The sequence below is a fragment of the Rosa rugosa genome, chromosome 6, assembly GCF_958449725.1.
Source record: "Rosa rugosa chromosome 6, drRosRugo1.1, whole genome shotgun sequence".
Lineage (NCBI taxonomy): Eukaryota > Viridiplantae > Streptophyta > Magnoliopsida > Rosales > Rosaceae > Rosa > Rosa rugosa.
Genome location: NC_084825.1, coordinates 5,773,309 through 5,790,061, shown reverse-complemented (window position 1 = coordinate 5,790,061; position 16,753 = coordinate 5,773,309). Strand labels below are relative to the sequence as shown.

At 36.3% G+C, this 16,753-nt stretch overlaps 3 protein-coding genes across 3 annotated transcripts in view; all 3 read left to right on the top strand.

Annotated features, from left to right (window-relative positions):
* LOC133715936 (uncharacterized) overlaps positions 1–16,753 on the top strand; it is a 41,941-nt gene that overhangs the window by 21,171 nt on the left and 4,017 nt on the right. The window lies entirely within an intron of this gene.
* LOC133715839 (U-box domain-containing protein 24-like) lies at positions 5,489–9,259 on the top strand. Its single transcript, XM_062142502.1, has 3 exons — positions 5,489–6,662; positions 6,749–7,049; positions 7,540–9,259. Exons 1-3 carry the CDS (start codon positions 5,925–5,927, stop codon positions 8,991–8,993), a joined length of 2,493 nt encoding a protein of 830 aa, XP_061998486.1. The 5' UTR covers positions 5,489–5,924; the 3' UTR covers positions 8,994–9,259.
* LOC133715542 (uncharacterized) lies at positions 10,337–15,135 on the top strand. The gene is made up of 9 exons (XM_062142076.1): positions 10,337–10,577; positions 10,674–10,757; positions 11,839–11,948; positions 12,092–12,142; positions 12,991–13,134; positions 13,417–13,506; positions 13,870–13,976; positions 14,140–14,224; positions 14,893–15,135. Exons 1-9 carry the CDS (start codon positions 10,466–10,468, stop codon positions 14,989–14,991), a joined length of 882 nt encoding a protein of 293 aa, XP_061998060.1. The 5' UTR covers positions 10,337–10,465; the 3' UTR covers positions 14,992–15,135.

Below are 16,753 nucleotides of genomic sequence, written 5' to 3'. Positions count from 1 at the left end.
TTCTCTAGTGCTGTAGCTTCTTCTAAGAAGATTTTTGTTTATCCTGATGTTCTCAGGACAGACATCACTTTTTCTGTGATTGTCAAAATTTAGACTGATTTCTCCAGTCTTTCTACTTTCGTAAATTTTTGCTTTTGCACTTTCTGCTGGTAGCTTCGGACCAGATAATTTCCATTCAATAGGAAAAGTTACTTCATTCCAAGCAACTTTGTGAATCTGTTGTGAATGGTTCTTCTGACTGGTGAGGAATCCAGTAGTAAGACCAGGGATGTTTGATATCCTTGTCTTTGGCTCTACTGTGGTACTCATCAGTTTATAGTATATTCTGTATACTATTGCGAGTTCTTGCATATCATTCTTCATGGATATGCCGTCTGTCTTGACTCTCAGTCTGAGACAGTGAGCTGCATCTTTCAAGCTGGTTGAGAAATTTGGGAAGCAATTGAAATAGGCCACTTGATTGCATAAGGATGCTTCAAGGGTTCCCAACAGACTAGCTTGAAAATCTGTTAGTCTATTGTCTTGTAAGACACATAGAACTGAACAGTTTATACCTTCTCGGGCAAGAAGTTTTATGCCAACTTGGACTGCTCCAATGTGCATAAATTGATAATTTTTTGTTTTTGCTCTGGCAACTTTAGCAGGAGTGATCATTAAGAGATCTGTTTCTCCTGTTGTGGAAGGGGTTGTAAATTCCAGTAATTTGAAATGATGGCTGTCCATCAGGTCAAACTTTCCCCTTTTATAGATTTGTTTAAAATCTAACTTTGGAATTGAGGCGTTTTTTACCTCATGTTCGATTTTATTGTATTCGAACTCTTCAGCATTTAGGAGTTGTACTCCTTTCTTTTTCCCGAAGATGCTCATCATTTTGACATCTCGAGTTTCTTTCGGATTTTCATACCGAATACTAGTAGAACTAGTTGATGGATCTAGAAAAATCATGTTTGGAACAAGATTCTTTTCTAGTCTTTCTAATGGTTTGAATCCATTAGCTTTTTTTGTTTTTATTGTAGCCATTTTCTTGTCCTTCAATATATTTTTCATAGAATCCAGCGTTTTTTGCTGTTCATTGATTTTTCTACTAACACTTGTTAGCTTTTCTTCTTCCGTTTTTGGAAGTTCCTTGATATAATCCAGTTTGTTTTCCAATTTTTCTAATTGGTGGATTATAGCAGGTATTTTTTCTAGATGATTTTGACATCTAGATAATTCTTGCTGCAGGTTCTGATATTTTTCATCAGACGATTTTAATAGAGAATTCAGTCTCTCTATTATTAAATCAGACATTGTCCCCATTGGGGATTCCCCTGCTGAGCTCTTTACAAGCTCTGATACCAGTGATTTGCGGATCTAACCAATGCTCAAATAATCAAGAGGTTTTTGTTCCTCTGAAAGCATATATAAGATATTTTCAATATCTTGCTCAACTTTATAAATTTTTTTTTCTGGGTGCTGAATATAATATCCCAATAGCCAGGAGTTTCTCTTTTAAGACTTTCTCTGAAGTCTTTCAATTTTCTCAACTTTTCTCTTTCTTTTCTCAATTCTTTGCTGGTATTTTTACAGATAACATTCAACTCAAGTCTGTCAACTATCGAAATTATGAATAGTAAAGCGTACTGTTTACCTTTGAAATAGAGAATGGACTTTAACAACTGCACTTATATTTAAACAAATAAAATTCTGATGGGCCCACCACGTTTCATCAATTGCTTTAAAGAAACTAATAGATATTGAAATAGACAGCAAAGAAGGGTACGAAAGGTATGAAAGTAGACAAGATGGGTAGGTAGGAAGAAAATGGAGAAATGTTTGTGTAAAGAGGAATAAAAATAAGATATTGGGTTGTATGAGAAATATTTCGGCAGATTCGGGGTGTATGAGCATTAACCCATGTACATACATGTGCTCTTGTCAGCTTTGCTTGGGTTTGGACCTTTGGGCCTAGGTTTGGTGTTTGTGGGTGCAATTTACATTGCCCGTCCATATTAGGTCTGGTTCTTGTAAGATTTGGCCCAGGCTAATCGCCTAGTTTGGTTATTACTATTTCTATAAGCCTTTGGCAGAAGTAATTAGTTTCAGCACTCGACGTTTGGAATCAAGTAGAATAGAGTGTATATAAGGTGAAATGTTTTTGTTTGGTATAAACTACTCGATGCTCAAATTGTGTTACATCGAGCAGTCGTCTTTATACTATTTTATACTCAAGTTACGGTCATATATTAAAATCTATGAATCCTTCATTTTACAATAAATAAATAAATAAATAAATAAAAAATTATGACTGAGACTTATTTGTCCCTCATAGTCTATAAAAAAATTTCTCTCATATGAAAACTACTATTCAAATACATGTATAGAAAATGTCAGTCCTACTAACCTAAGGGACAGTTTTAAGGCACTTTATACGGATCTTAGCCACATGTATTAAATTCAAATATTAAAATTATAGCAACATAAAACTGTGTATTTATTCTCATCTGTCATATTCACTTGTCTGTCTCTAAAAAATTATCCCTTAAATAAATAGCTTTGTAGAAAATATGAAAAATAAAAAATAAAGGGCTTTTGTATGGGTTGTGTTAGTTTGCCTAAAATAAATTGGATGCTATGTTGAGGGCAGATCAATAGCCACATAATTTATAGTTAAAATTATACTCTAATTCTGAACCATTGGATTAGATAACAATTAATGGTTGAGATTTAATAATTATTTTTTTTATCAATGCATACTTTAGAACACAAAAGCATATGCGTATGCTTTTTCCTTTTTTCTCAATCCTTCATTTACTACAGACACAACCCGATTTGGAAAGGGCTAGAGTCTCTTGAACATGAAACAGACAAGAATCCGAACTCTATCAAGTAAATGCAAACTCATTATAAGTTTGCTTTAAGCTTCTATAGCAGCAAATTATAGTACAAAGAACAAACTCTATGTCTTTTAGGCAAATCATCAGTTAGCCTCCTATTAGCCAATCACGCAATTGTTGTACCAACAAAAAGCCACTTCTTAACAAACAAATAGGAGTTACTCCTCATCCATAAACCACTTAAGGTGCGCCCGCCATTCAAGATAGTTATAAACTCCAATAAAATGATCTGAACAGATAGGCATTTTAACACGATATACCGAGCTAAAAGCCCAAGAATGTCCAATTCTTAGGTTAGGCCATCCCAATCCAGTAAGTAATAAGTGACAGTGGCAAGAAACCTTCCTTGATAGCTCATGGATTAGGCCCAGATAGCGCATATATGAGTTTGGGCTCAAAGGCACAGTAACACATGCCAACAGGCCTTGGCGGTCAGTCTTTCCAGAACATTATCATGTCATTAACTCCCTGTCAAAACCCACTCGAGTCTGCCCACTAGCGATCAGAAGTCTTCATCGTACCACCATGAAATCAACTCGAGTAACATAGCAAGCAAGAGATCCAAAACCGATTTGGACTCCCACGCACTCGACCTAGATCTCTGATGCCAATCACGCGCGCCTCAACCTCGATTCGTGAGTTATAGACCATCGATCAAACCAAGCCGGAAAACGTACTGATCTCCTTCACCACCACGCAATGTTGAACTTATGCCTAGCGTTCCCATGACCTCCAATGAAGCTCGCTGGTGCCAAAAAACATATGGCAATCGGAAAGTCTCTGCTGCCACGCTTTGCTCAAAACCTTAAGGCTCTACTGTGTGACTTTTCCTCTAACTTCACTCATTGCAGGGTATCAATTGAAAAACTAATTTTAAATTTTCATGTAACATAGAATAAACTTTGTTTAGAGGTTAGAAAAAAATTCTTGGTTTGTTGATTTTACTCCTTAATTAGGTACTCAAGTTGCAAGTCTATCAAAATGAAAGTTCTTTTTCAATTTTATTTTCCTAATATATTATTTTTGCTGCAACAGATGAATATAACTTGAGGAGATGAAGTGCTTGTAATTATTGAGTGTTTTTAAGTTATATGCACTAAATGAATTTGAAGGAGAATGAGAAAAAAAGTTAATTAACTAAAAACTAGGGGCCTGTTGATCCGCCTCCTTGTTATTATAGAATATGAATTTTTTATCTAACCTTATTTTTGGTTAAGTGACATTCGTAAATAATATCAAAAAGTTGGCTCATCTTCAAGGAAAAAGAATATACATATCATGAATTCATGATTGAGTTTAGGGATTTACAACAGTACACATGACATTTGTCTTGGTGTAGAGGTTCCCTTTTGTCTTGGCTTGGTGTATTCTGCTTTATATTCAGAATTCTACTTTGTAGCACCGGACTGTTGTGATAATGTTGGTGTTGATGGCAGGCGTTGTTTGTTGGTTTCTGATAGGATTGTTGTTGTGTTCCACGCTTATATTAGGACTGGAATTACACTTCACTCCTATATCATTAACAAATATATCTCTACTACTAAGCAAAGTTCTCAAAAAGCTTCACCAAACTCGCTTAATTACTCTTATTGAGTTAATTTAAATAAATAAATAAATAAATATAAGAGTTATTATAATAATAAATAAAAGAAGTAATTAAAAATAAATAAATAAATAGATAATTATGGAAGAGAGACGTGGGGTCGTGGGTAATGAAAAAAGTATGAGATATATAACTTCAAGTATAAAATAGATAACTGCATTCATTTCAAATTTTCAAATCTAAAAGTAACTGGATAAACAGATAAATCAAAATTAACGACCTCTTTATTTTTTTTACCAGCCTTTATGAGTCTGTGCAGATACAAGGGTAAAAAGCTAGTACGCATAACACGGGCCGCAATACGGTCCAACATAACTGTGAGATCCACCCCGGCTGCTTTTGTGAAACCCATATTTATATCCGAAAATGATCAGCATTATGTGCTCGAAGTTCTGTTCTGATTATTGGTTTAAGGGTTAAAGGAGACTTCACCACTGATTTCAAGGTTACGCATACAAGACTTCAAAGTTAAGAGTCAGTCATCAAAGTGCGAGGTGGGTTTTGAATGTAGACCGTTGATAATCAAACCAACGCGAATAATGAGATGTCGAGCGTCTAACCTGAGAGAATGGAATGTGAACTTCTATAACCACGACAAAGAAACTATTATTAATTCATGATCTCAATGACCAAACCATTTTAAAGTCTTGCAAGATTAAAAAAAAAAAAAAAAAAAAATACAACCATCCTAAATTGCAATAGTATATGAAAAATGCACTGACGTCACAGTGACTCAGAAAATGCAGTGAGATCACAATGACAGAGAAAATGCATCGAAGCTTTCCCATAGCACACCTTCTAGAATGTATTAAAGGCAATCAAACCAAAAGTAACTCTCTTGTAGTCCCCCAAAATTCTTCAACAACTTGATCTTTGGATCATTAGCATTGAATACTCAGAAATAAATGCAGACAGACATACGCAGTTGACCCAGACTTAATATAAAAAGCTCCGGCAGACTGAAACCATTAAAAAAGTAATCCAAACTACCAAAGCAAGCAAATGGAAAACAGACATAGAATGGAACCAAAAAGCTTGTAGACAGAGAAATAATGGCCATTCTTTGACTCCTTCAATGGAAGACGAAGAAGAAGAGGAAGATATTTTCTTCTTGCAAATAATGACAATAATTTACCGAGTCAAAGCAGACAGACACTGACCCTTTTGGTACCTCCTTCACCAAAATCCAAACTGCAAACTTCCAAATACAATCCAACTCTTCTTTTCTTTCACTTGTTTAATTCTTTTCTCTTCAAGACGGCTAAGAATGAATATCAGTCCATTTTTTTAAGTCTTTTGCTTTCTCTTTGGGTTTGGCCTTTTGATTTCATACTTTGGTTTTGCCCAACAGTTTCCTTGTATCTTCTCTCTTCTGTTCTTGAATATATACATATATACACATACATCTCTGTTCTTGGTTTCATAAGCTTCTGTCTTTCTTTACAATGAAACATATGGAGGAATTGGGTTTTACAGAAACAGTGTCAGAGCTAAAAGGGTTGGTTCATGAGGTCATTTCTCTGGCTCAGAATTCTGAAACGCAAAGAGAGGTGCTTGATGAAGTTGAAATCCTAGTTGGGAAGTTTGACCCGATTCTTGATGATTTAAGGGACAACATTAAGTTTAAGGACCACCCACCTTTGAAGAAAGCTGTGGAGTCTCTTGGGTTAGAGCTTAAGCGAGCCAAGGTTTTAGTGAAAAAACCTGATACCAAATCATTTACTAAACAAGTTGAGGAAGTGGTTCATGATCTTGGAAGGTCATTAGGCCTAGTGCTCTTGGCTAGTCTAGAAGTGTCCACAGACTTGAAGGACAAGATTGGGGCATTGCACAAGGATTTGATGAGTACCAGGTTTGATATGAGTTCATTTCCAAGTACTAGTTATGATTCTGGGGTTGTGAGTGAGTTGGAAATTGAAGAGGAAATACAAGAGGTTAAAAGGGTTTGTTTTGGTATTGATGATGTTGCTTTGCAATTGAAGTGTGGTGATGATGAACAACTCAAGTATGCTCTTTTGGAATTGAATGAATTGATTGGTGATAAAAGGGTTAGCAGTGAATGGATTAATGATGAGGGTGTTATTCCGATTCTGTTTAATCGGTTAGGTTCAAGTAATTCAGACAATCGGTTGAGTATAGTTCAGTTATTGAGAACCATTGCTTCAGATAATGCTGATAACAAGGTAATTTTTCTTTTCTTCACATCAATCTTGAAAGTCTGGGATTTTTAATGTGGATTGGCTATCTTACATTGTAAAGTAGTGTGCAGGAGATGATGGCAGATGTTGGACTTTTGTCTGCGCTTGTGAAAGTTTTGGTACGAGATGAAGAGGAAAGGAGAGAAGCTGTGGGGCTGTTGCTGGATCTTTCAGGTCTTCAGTCAGTCAGGCGCCGGCTTGGCCGTATTCAAGGGTGTATTGTTATGTTGGTTGCCTTGCTAAATGGGGATGATGCTGTTGCTTCACATCATGCTGGGAAGTTGTTGAAAGCATTGTCTAGTAACACGCAAAACGCACTTCATATGGCAGAAGCCGGTTACTTCAAGCCACTAGTGCAGTACCTCAAAGAAGGTGAATCACAGCCTCCTAGCTCTCACTTTTGCATCTCTTTTGTTTTATGAATATGTGTTTTTCATGATTATGTATGAGCTTTCTGATATTATTTAATAGCAAAATTGTGTAACCATAGCTAATTATCAAAACCATAACATTGGAAAATGAGTGATCCTTCTGTTATTTGAATTAATTTGTAGCTTATCATAGGTAAAGGATCTTAGTATTGCTTTCATGCATAACTTCAGTCAGTGATGATCCCCCTTGCATTTGGCCTTGGGTTTATATTTTTAGCATCTAGCAATACGTACCAATTAAAGCTGAAACAACAGATTCAGTACTTTACAGGTTCATTAGGTTATCATACAGCTGAGCTATTTAGCACATAACCAAGGGGCTCAGCAGATATAGATCACTTGTCTTTGGTCAATGAGACATTTGACTATATTAGAATCTTTTGAATTCCAGAACAGTTGATAATTCATACATACCATGCCTTTGTATGCAGGTTCTGACATGAGTAAGATCCTGATGGCAACGGCACTCTCAAGGATGGAGCTCACTGATCAAAGCAGAGCATCCCTTGGAGAGGATGGTGCAATTGAACCTCTTGTCAGAATGTTTAGCACAGGGAAGCTCGAAGCCAAGTTATCTGCTTTAAGTGCCTTGCAAAATCTGTCTAACCTGACAGAAAACATCCAACGGCTGATCAGTTCAGGCATTGTAGCATCTCTACTGCAGCTACTCTTCTCTGTAACATCTGTGCTCATGACACTTCGGGAGCCTGCATCAGCAATTCTTGCAAGGATTGCGCAATCGGAATCTATTCTGGTTAACCAAGATGTGGCTCAGCAGATGCTTTCACTCTTAAATCTTTCCAGTCCGGTAATCCAAAATCACCTCTTGCAAGCACTTAACAGCATTGCCTCCCATTCTAGAGCATCCAGAGTTAGAAGAAAAATGAAGGAAAACGGTGCATTTCAGCTTCTCCTACCTTTCCTGATGGAAACTAACATTAAAATCAGGAGCAGTGCCTTGAATCTGCTTTACACTCTCTCTAAAGATTTGCCAGAAGAGCTGACAGACCAACTAGGAGAAACCTATATCAAAATCCTTATCAATATTATCTTGTCCTCAACATTGGACAGTGAAAAAGCTGCTGCAGTTGGCATACTTGGCCATCTTCCCATCAGTGATAAAAAGGTTACAGATATGTTAAAGCGAGCGAATTTGTTGCCCATTTTGGTATCCTTAATGACTTCAAAATCCGAAATTTCAACAGAAACAACTTGCTGGTTGGTAGAAAGCATCACGGGGGTGTTTATCCGGTTCACAAATCCCTCTGATAAGAAATTACAGTTGTATTCAGCAGAACATGGAGTGATTCCTTTGCTTGTAAAGTCACTCTCCAGTGGATCATTGGTTGCCAAGTGCAGGGCTGCAACTTCACTAGCTCAACTATCGCAGAATTCATCATCTCTAAAGAAGTTGAGGGCATTAAGGTGGTCGTGTGTTCCTCCTTCTGCAGATGCAATTTGTGAAGTTCATGGAGGCCACTGCTTGGTGAAAAGCACATTTTGTTTAGTCAAGGCAGGTGCCATCTCTCCTATGATCCAAATATTGGAAGGTAAGGAGAGGGAAGCAGATGAAGCTGTGCTCGGTGCTCTTGCAACTCTCTTGCATGATGAAATTTGGGAAAGCGGAAGCAATTACATAGCCAAAAAGTCAGGCATTCCGGCGATCTTAAAAGTCCTGGAATCAGGGAGCATCAAGGCTCAAGAGAAAGCACTGTGGATATTGGAGAAGATATTTGAAGTTGAGGAACACAGAGACAAGTATGGGGAATCTGCCCAGGTGGTGCTCATTGATCTAGCCCAGCAGGGTGACTCCAGATTGAAATCAGCAACTGCAAAATTACTGGCCCAACTAGAGCTATTGCAAGTTCAATCTAGTTACTTCTAAGACCAGTGTCTGTGTTTATAAACGTTTATCAAATCCGTGTGCTAGAAATATTTTTTCTTTCTAAATTTTATCCATAGTATAAATATAGGGATCGTCTACAGTACATTAATGTACCGATACATCAAGTAGACTAGGTTCAATACAGAGGTAGACTAGCTCAGTACATGGATAGACATGCATAGAGTTAGTCTACCCTTGTACCGAGCTACCCTTATACTAAAGTATTTTCCATAAATATATACATTATACATATACATATTTTGTAAGGCCATAATCTATACTATTATCTTATTCAAAAAAAAAAATCTATACTATTATCAAGAACAATAAATTTGGTTTCCTGAACAAAATTTCTCATAACATCCTTTTTACATTAGAAAACACTTAATAAATCAACAGCAATATAGTAATTAGCAAAATCAATGTAGTAATTTGTAACTGCGCGCATTCGCCTCTCACATGCTCACATCAGTCACATGCATATCATCCCACCAGTTATACCACGTCCCCCAATCTATGTCCCAAATCTCATATATATGCAGATGCAGGATAAAGTCATGAACATACCCCTTTGTCTAGATAACGATCTAAAATTTTCTCCTACTGATTCAAATATTCAATCACGAGCAAAAACTCTCTAATAGGAGCCTCTTCTTTGTTTAAGTAGCTATCTTCTATAAGCTTTTATATTTTTTTTTATTTTTTTATGTATGCATTATTCCATGAACATTTTCTCTTTTGATGTAAATACTACTTTTTCATGGATAATTCTCAGGTTCACCCTGAAGTAAACGAGCACATGCATTCCCTATTGAATATGTTTATTTTCACTTTATAATCTTTTTTTATTTTTGGGTTATATTGGACGGGAATTGAAATTGAATAGTCCAGACTCAATTCCCACCCCCTCTCCACTTGGGCTAGTCCCATGAGCTTTATTTCATAATCTCACTATAAATTACCATTCAAAGATCTTTTTTATAGAGATATCCACTGAATCAATATTGAATCGACAACCAAACAGTTACTACTTCAATAATAAACCGTCCATGTGTTTTATACAAATGAATGACTAAAGGATTTATAATTTAATTGATTTTTTACAGAATTGATTTTTATTGTATGTTATAAAATATAAACTTTTTGATCATGAAATTATCAAGTAAAAATATATTAATCACAAAGGGCGGTGTGAATGAACTCATTACTTTATGAGTAAATTCAAAATTATTTTGTCCAAAACACTGTTACTTTAAACTAAAGGTTTTTTTTACTTTTTAACCCATGCAGCTGAAGTATGAAAAAAGCAGCTAGAAACGGCGTCGTTTGCTATTGCTCTGCTCTGCTCCTAAACCCTCACGCCGAATTAGACTAGAGCGAAAACTCGAAACTTGCTCCTAAACCCTAAACCCTAAACCCAGCGGCACCCTCGAAACCCTGCAGACCCTTTTGCTTGGTTCACAGAGCCGAATATGTTGAGGAGAAATACGAGGTTAGAGAAGGAGTACTTGTTCAGGAAGAGTAAAGAAACCCTAGAACGCACGCAGTACGAGAAGAAGCGCAAGATTAGACAAGCTCTACAAGGTATATAGAGGGTTCTTCATTTTTCAGCTCAAGCTTTTGTTTTTTGGGGTCAGTCAATTTCTAATTGTTCTGGGCCCTTTTGTTAATTTTTTGCAGAGGGAAAACCAATTCCTACTGAGCTTCGAAATGAAGAGGCCAAGCTTCGTCAAGAAATCGATCTCGAAGATGAAAACACTGCTGGTATGACTCTATGGGAATGCAAGTTCTGTTAAAGCCTGAAAATTTTATTTATCAGATGGCATTGGCTTGAAATTGCAGTAATTTTTTTGGGGTTTGTTGGTAAATAGAAGTTGTGGATTGCAGTAGTTTGTTAGTTTTTGTTGGTAAATATATTTGGGAAATTGACCATTTGTGGTAATGGAGGTACTTTTGCTCATGTTTGTTGATCTAGTTTGAGTTCAAGTAATGAGGAAGGAAGATGTTATCTTTGATGGTTCTGTTGATTTAGAGAAGGAAATTAAAAAGAATGTCAGAAGAATGAATGGTTAAGTTTTGGTAATTTTGGATGAGTGTTGGATTAATTAGTCGGCTGGCTCTAGGCTATTGAATATTCATTGCAGATTCAGAAGTTAGGTTTGGATTTGAGACAAACAACTATCAAGTTGTCGTACAGATAATGTGGAATAGATGTTTCAAGTTGTAGTTGTTTATATGAGTTGATTGTCGGTTTGCTGTTTAAATTCTGAAATCTGGAAAGATCTTATGCCAACTGTAGTGCTACTCCATATAAGAAGTTAAGTTAACAGATGAGGTATTGTTAGCTAAGAATAGGACTTTTCTAGGATCTTCAATAAAATTTGAGTATAGAGAAATTGAGACCATGTAGTGCACCTTAGAGTTACTGAGTCATTTTTAAAGAAGTTGAGTTCCTGAAAATCTAGTTTCCGCTGTAGGACAAAGCAATGGTAGGCTAGGAAGTTTTAGAACCTTTAAGAAATAGGTTATTTGAGAAGAAAGAGAAGGTTTTAGCTGCTGGGGTTTTAGAGAAATTAGGGAATAGAGAGCAAAGAGAGGAGAAAACAGAGAATAGGGTAGGAGAAGAGAAACCAAAGCTCCAAGCCTTCAAGAAAACTCAATTTTATTTCATTCCAATCTGATGGGGATTACAATTTAACATGTACAAGACTCAGGATTATAATTGCTTCTTTAACATGCAGTTGATAAATATTTGAAAAAGATACTTTTACATGTAATTGTCATTTGATTTTTCGTTTTACATATTATCATGCTGTTGATTCTTCATGCATTTTCTAAAATCTAGTCCCAAGGACACATATCGATGATGAGTATGCCAAAGCATCAGAAAGAGATCCCAAAATTTTGCTAACTACTTCCCGGGATCCGAGTGCTCCACTAATACAATTCACAAAGGTTGGCCTAGTCTCTTTTTTCATTGCAGATCATATAATTTAGTCATCTAGATGCACTTTCGGCATCCTTGTCATGTTGGAATCATGCAATGTAGTTTTCGATTATTGACATTTTTTCTTTTCTTCAAATGACACTTGCTACAGGAACTGAAACTTATTTTTCCTAATGCACAAGTAGTAAATCGTGGTGGTCAGGTTGGTGCCTTGTTTTGCAAAGATTCTTTGTTTTTTTTTTCTTTTCCCGATAGTCTTTTCATGAATTTGTGGTTTCTTAATGATGCATTTGGTATGGCAATTTTGAATTTTGTTTCTGTTATTCTTACGTGGATATTAAAACTATGCCCAGGGCATTTGAAGTATAGATACAAACATTACACCCTCCGTGTCATATTAAAATTTGTTCTTGAAAACTCAGTTGCTTAACCATTTTATACAACCATAAGACAATCAGCTTGCTAGCTGCCTTTTGCCACTAGTCATGTCTTTTTAATGTCCATACAAATGCATCTGTAAGGAATGGAGCTACCGTCCTTGTGTGATTAATTTGGAACTTCAGCATAAAGCTTTTCTCTTCCATGCCTTCTTTCTTATCAATATTATAGACTTGCATTTTGTGTGAGTAGCAACATGACTTTGCTAATGTAAAATGTCCGGTTATTTCAGCTTCATGGACAGTTTTGATTCTTCAATAGAGTTGAAAACTTGAAGATCTGATGCTATATTGTTTACTTCTTTTCCTGAATGCTACTTGTAGAAAAATAACTTCTCTTAGTACTCTATTAGGAGATTGCCAGGGGGCATTACCTGAGTTCACAAGAAGTATAGAAAAACAAGATAAAATGAAGTAAATAAAATTGATAACACAATTTGGAAGTCTGAAGAAGGGCTAAAATACTGGAGATAATATTTGTCTTAGTGTTACCTGGTATGTGGACTATAGGTTTTGGAAATCTGAAGCGTTGGCCATCTTCCATTGTTGAGCATCTACTTGACTAATTTTTATTTTTTATTTTTTATTTTTTATTTTTTCCCAAATCATGCAGGTTATTTCTGAAATTGTTGAAAGTTGCCGTGCACATGACTACACAGATGTTGTGTTGGTGCATGAACATCGTGGTAAACCTGATGGTTTGATTGTATGCCACCTTCCATATGGACCAACAGCTTATTTTCAATTATGCAATGTGGTAAGTAGTGTAATTAATCTTTGTGTTAATGTAGGACAAATATAATGATATTAAAACTGATGTAAAACAGCTGGAAAAAAATCCAGATAACAGCAAATTTATTGGGGACTTAAGCAGCAGAATTTAGGAAAAAGTACACCATACTTTATTAATTGTTTATGTTTAAGCTTGCTCTCCCTTTTCTTTGTTTTTTCCTTGCTCTTTCTTGCTGCTTTTGTGACTGTCATTCTGCATTAGATCTATTATAGTCTGGGCATTTTGATAATAATTTTCTACTTATAGGTTTCAAGACATGACATCAAGGACAAGAAAGCCATGGGAACGGTGCCACAGGCTTATCCACATTTGATTATTAACAATTTCACGACTAAGGTATCATATCTCATCTAAAGATTTCTACTCTAAATCTTAATTGTTCTCTCTCACTCACTTTACTGTACCCAGTATATTGGCAATATAATTGTTCATATATGACAGTCCTTGTCTAAATGAATAACTATTACAGTTTTTATCTCTTAATTATTGACAAAGAAAATCAAGTTTAACTGTTGGAAGCACCATTTATCCTACTTGTGATTTAGGTGCTTCGGTCACTTATTTTGATGGTAATATAAATGGATAGTCTCTCTCTCTCATTCATATGTATAGTCACATCCCTCCATGTTTGAGTTGTACCTATTAACTTTCCTATTATATAATTACATTTACATTTTCTTGATTGCTGATTGTTGATAGTTGGGTGAGCGGACAGCAAATATTTTAAAGCATCTTTTTCCAGTGCCAAAGCCAGATACAAAACGCATAATCACTTTTTCGAATGAGCAGGACTACATTTCATTCAGGTTTGTTGTCTCATTCACTTTTTAGTATTGATTTAGTAAGCAGTTGTACCTTTGGATCCATCATATAACTTAGATAGTGATATTTTCTTATCTACCAATCTCCTCTGTGCCTAGTGTGCACATGCGTGCTTTGCTTTTTCTTTAACAATTTGAAAACCTACAGGCATCATATTTATGACAAGCCTGGAGGTCCTAAATCCATTGAGCTGAAGGAGATTGGTCCGCGGTTTGAGTTGAAGCTTTTCAAGGTTAGTGCTTTTACATTCATCAGTTTACATTCACATGATGTATGTTATTGACATTGTTTGGACAACAGCTGTTAAAGATATATGTTATAAACACCCCTGCCCCTCATAAAATGGTGGCTGCGGCATTTGTTTTTCTCTTTTGTGTAGTTTAATTTACTGTTCTTGTATATATTGTTCAATTACTTCTCTGTTGCTTAATGTTACCTTCCTTCCCTGTGGCCCAAAAAACTTTTACGTTTAAGATCCCCATCTAGGTTAGGAGAATACTCTCTCTTGGATATGTTATCTTCTTGGATAATGTTTGAAATATGGGAATTTGAGTTTTTTCTCCAATTTTAGCTCAACCAAGCATAGCCTTCAACTAGAAATGTTCATGCACTATCCAAGCAATCATTTTCAATGGTTGGAGTATGTGTTCCTTTAAAAGTTAAAATGAAAATGATACACTGCCAAAAAGTTACGTCGGCATTACCAGATTTTGGAATGGAGTTTCTAAACTGCTTGCCAGTTTCTTCTATTGATGAAATGTCAGTTTCTTTGTTAAATAATGTACTTTTCTTTGCTAATGTGTCACATTATTTGAGATCTCTTTATATCAATGTTCTCTTGGGAAGTTTCGTTGATATAACCTTGTTTACAACTTTACACTTTCTGGCTTTGTGACGCAGATAAAGTTAGGAACAGTGGATCAGAATGAAGCCCAGAATGAATGGGTCCTCAAACCGTACATGAACACCGCCAAGAAACAGAAGTTTATAGGGAATTGATGCATTTAAGTTTCTAGTTACAATTTTGGTAACCAGTCCTTTGTTATCTCTTTTTCGGTTGGTTGATACAACCATGTATTCATACCAACCTATCTGTATGATTGTTTTTTATAATAGATTTCATATTATTTCTATTTTCGGACACGAGCGGGTGTGAAATAATCACTATGAAACAACATACCAAATTAGAGATTTTTTTTTTTTTTTTTTTTTCGAACGAACCAACTGAAGCTTGTTTTAAGGATTAAATACTTGTTACTCCTCAAACTTTTCCCTGAAAAACAGTTTAGTCCCTCGCATTTCAAATTAAACTGGATAGTCCTTATTCTTTCTAATTCTCATACAACAGGTCCAAAATATGTCTAAAATGACTATTCTACCCCCAAAATCTTTTTTTTATTTTTGTCTCTCTTTTTCTAATTTCTCTTTGTCTTTTTTTCTTCTATTTTTTTTTTTTTTTTTTCTGGTTCTCTCTCTCTCTCTCTAAGCTCGTAAAAATAATAAAAATAAAAATAAAAATAAAAAGAGAGGAATTTGATCCGTTCATAAACCCATTTTTGTTAGATTTCTTCCATCACAAAAAATTCCCAAACGAACCTCCATCATAAACCCATTCTGAGATCTCTTCATTTTCGTCTCTGTTCATCAAGGACCAGAATCCTCACTAACCCATAGCCATCTCCATTTTCAATTGAAGCTCAACCAAAATCCTCACCTAAATCAAACCCGAAAAGCTCCGATCTCAGCAGCCTTTGATCGGTGCGGTATGTATCCAAACAATCCCCAATACCACCGCGGTGGGTCAATGATCCAATTCATAAAATTGAAGTAGAAAAAGAGGCACCATGAAATTGAAGTAGAAAAAGAAAAAGGAAGCAATCCTTAGAGAGAGCTCAGCCACCTCAGACTCAAAGGAGCCATCCATGGAGTTTTGCTATGCTTGTGGTCACCGCCGCCGCCGTCGGCCCTCTTACCCCCAACCACTTCCTTCTTGGCATCTCCACCCAACCCGAGGCCGTCGAAGAAGTCGGAGTCGACAAAGAGGCTGCGGAAATGGGCGGTGGAGTTTCGATCTCCCAGAGAGTCAGAGACACTAACGACCACGGAAATCACACCGCTTCCATTGCAGCCGCCCGTTACGCCTTTCCGGCATCTGCTCTCAGCAAAAGAATGAACTGGAAATCGCTCCCACCTTCCGCCGTCGATTTCGATGCCCGGCGAGGTGACGATGTCGGGTCAGATCGAGGCCTTCAAGACTCGGGTAAGGCCACGGTTTGGGCTTAATTGAAGGCCATGTCTCCTTCAAAAAATTGGACTGAGACCAAAGGACGGATGGCGGCGACGGCGGCCATTTTTGAGAGGTAAGGATTGAAGGGGATAGTGAAAGTGAATGCTCTTCGACTCTGATGTGCAAGCTAGGGTTTTGTGTTTGAATTTGATAACAATTGGCTTGAGTTTGGGTTTTGATGGGTCGGAAGAAGAAGAAGATGGAACTGGAGGGGTTTGGCACGAAGATATCCTCTTTTTTTGTTTTTTTTAATTATTTCATTGTGAGAGATACGAGCTTAGAGAGAGAGAGAGAGAGAGAACCAGAAAAAAAATAAAAATAAAAAAGAGAAGAAAAAAAGACAAAGAGAAATTAGAAAAAGAGAGACAAAAATAAAAAAAAGGTCTTGGGGGTAGAATAGTCATTTTAGACATGTTTTGGACCTGTTGTATGAGAATTAGAAAGAATAAGGACTATCCAGTTTAATTTGAAAGG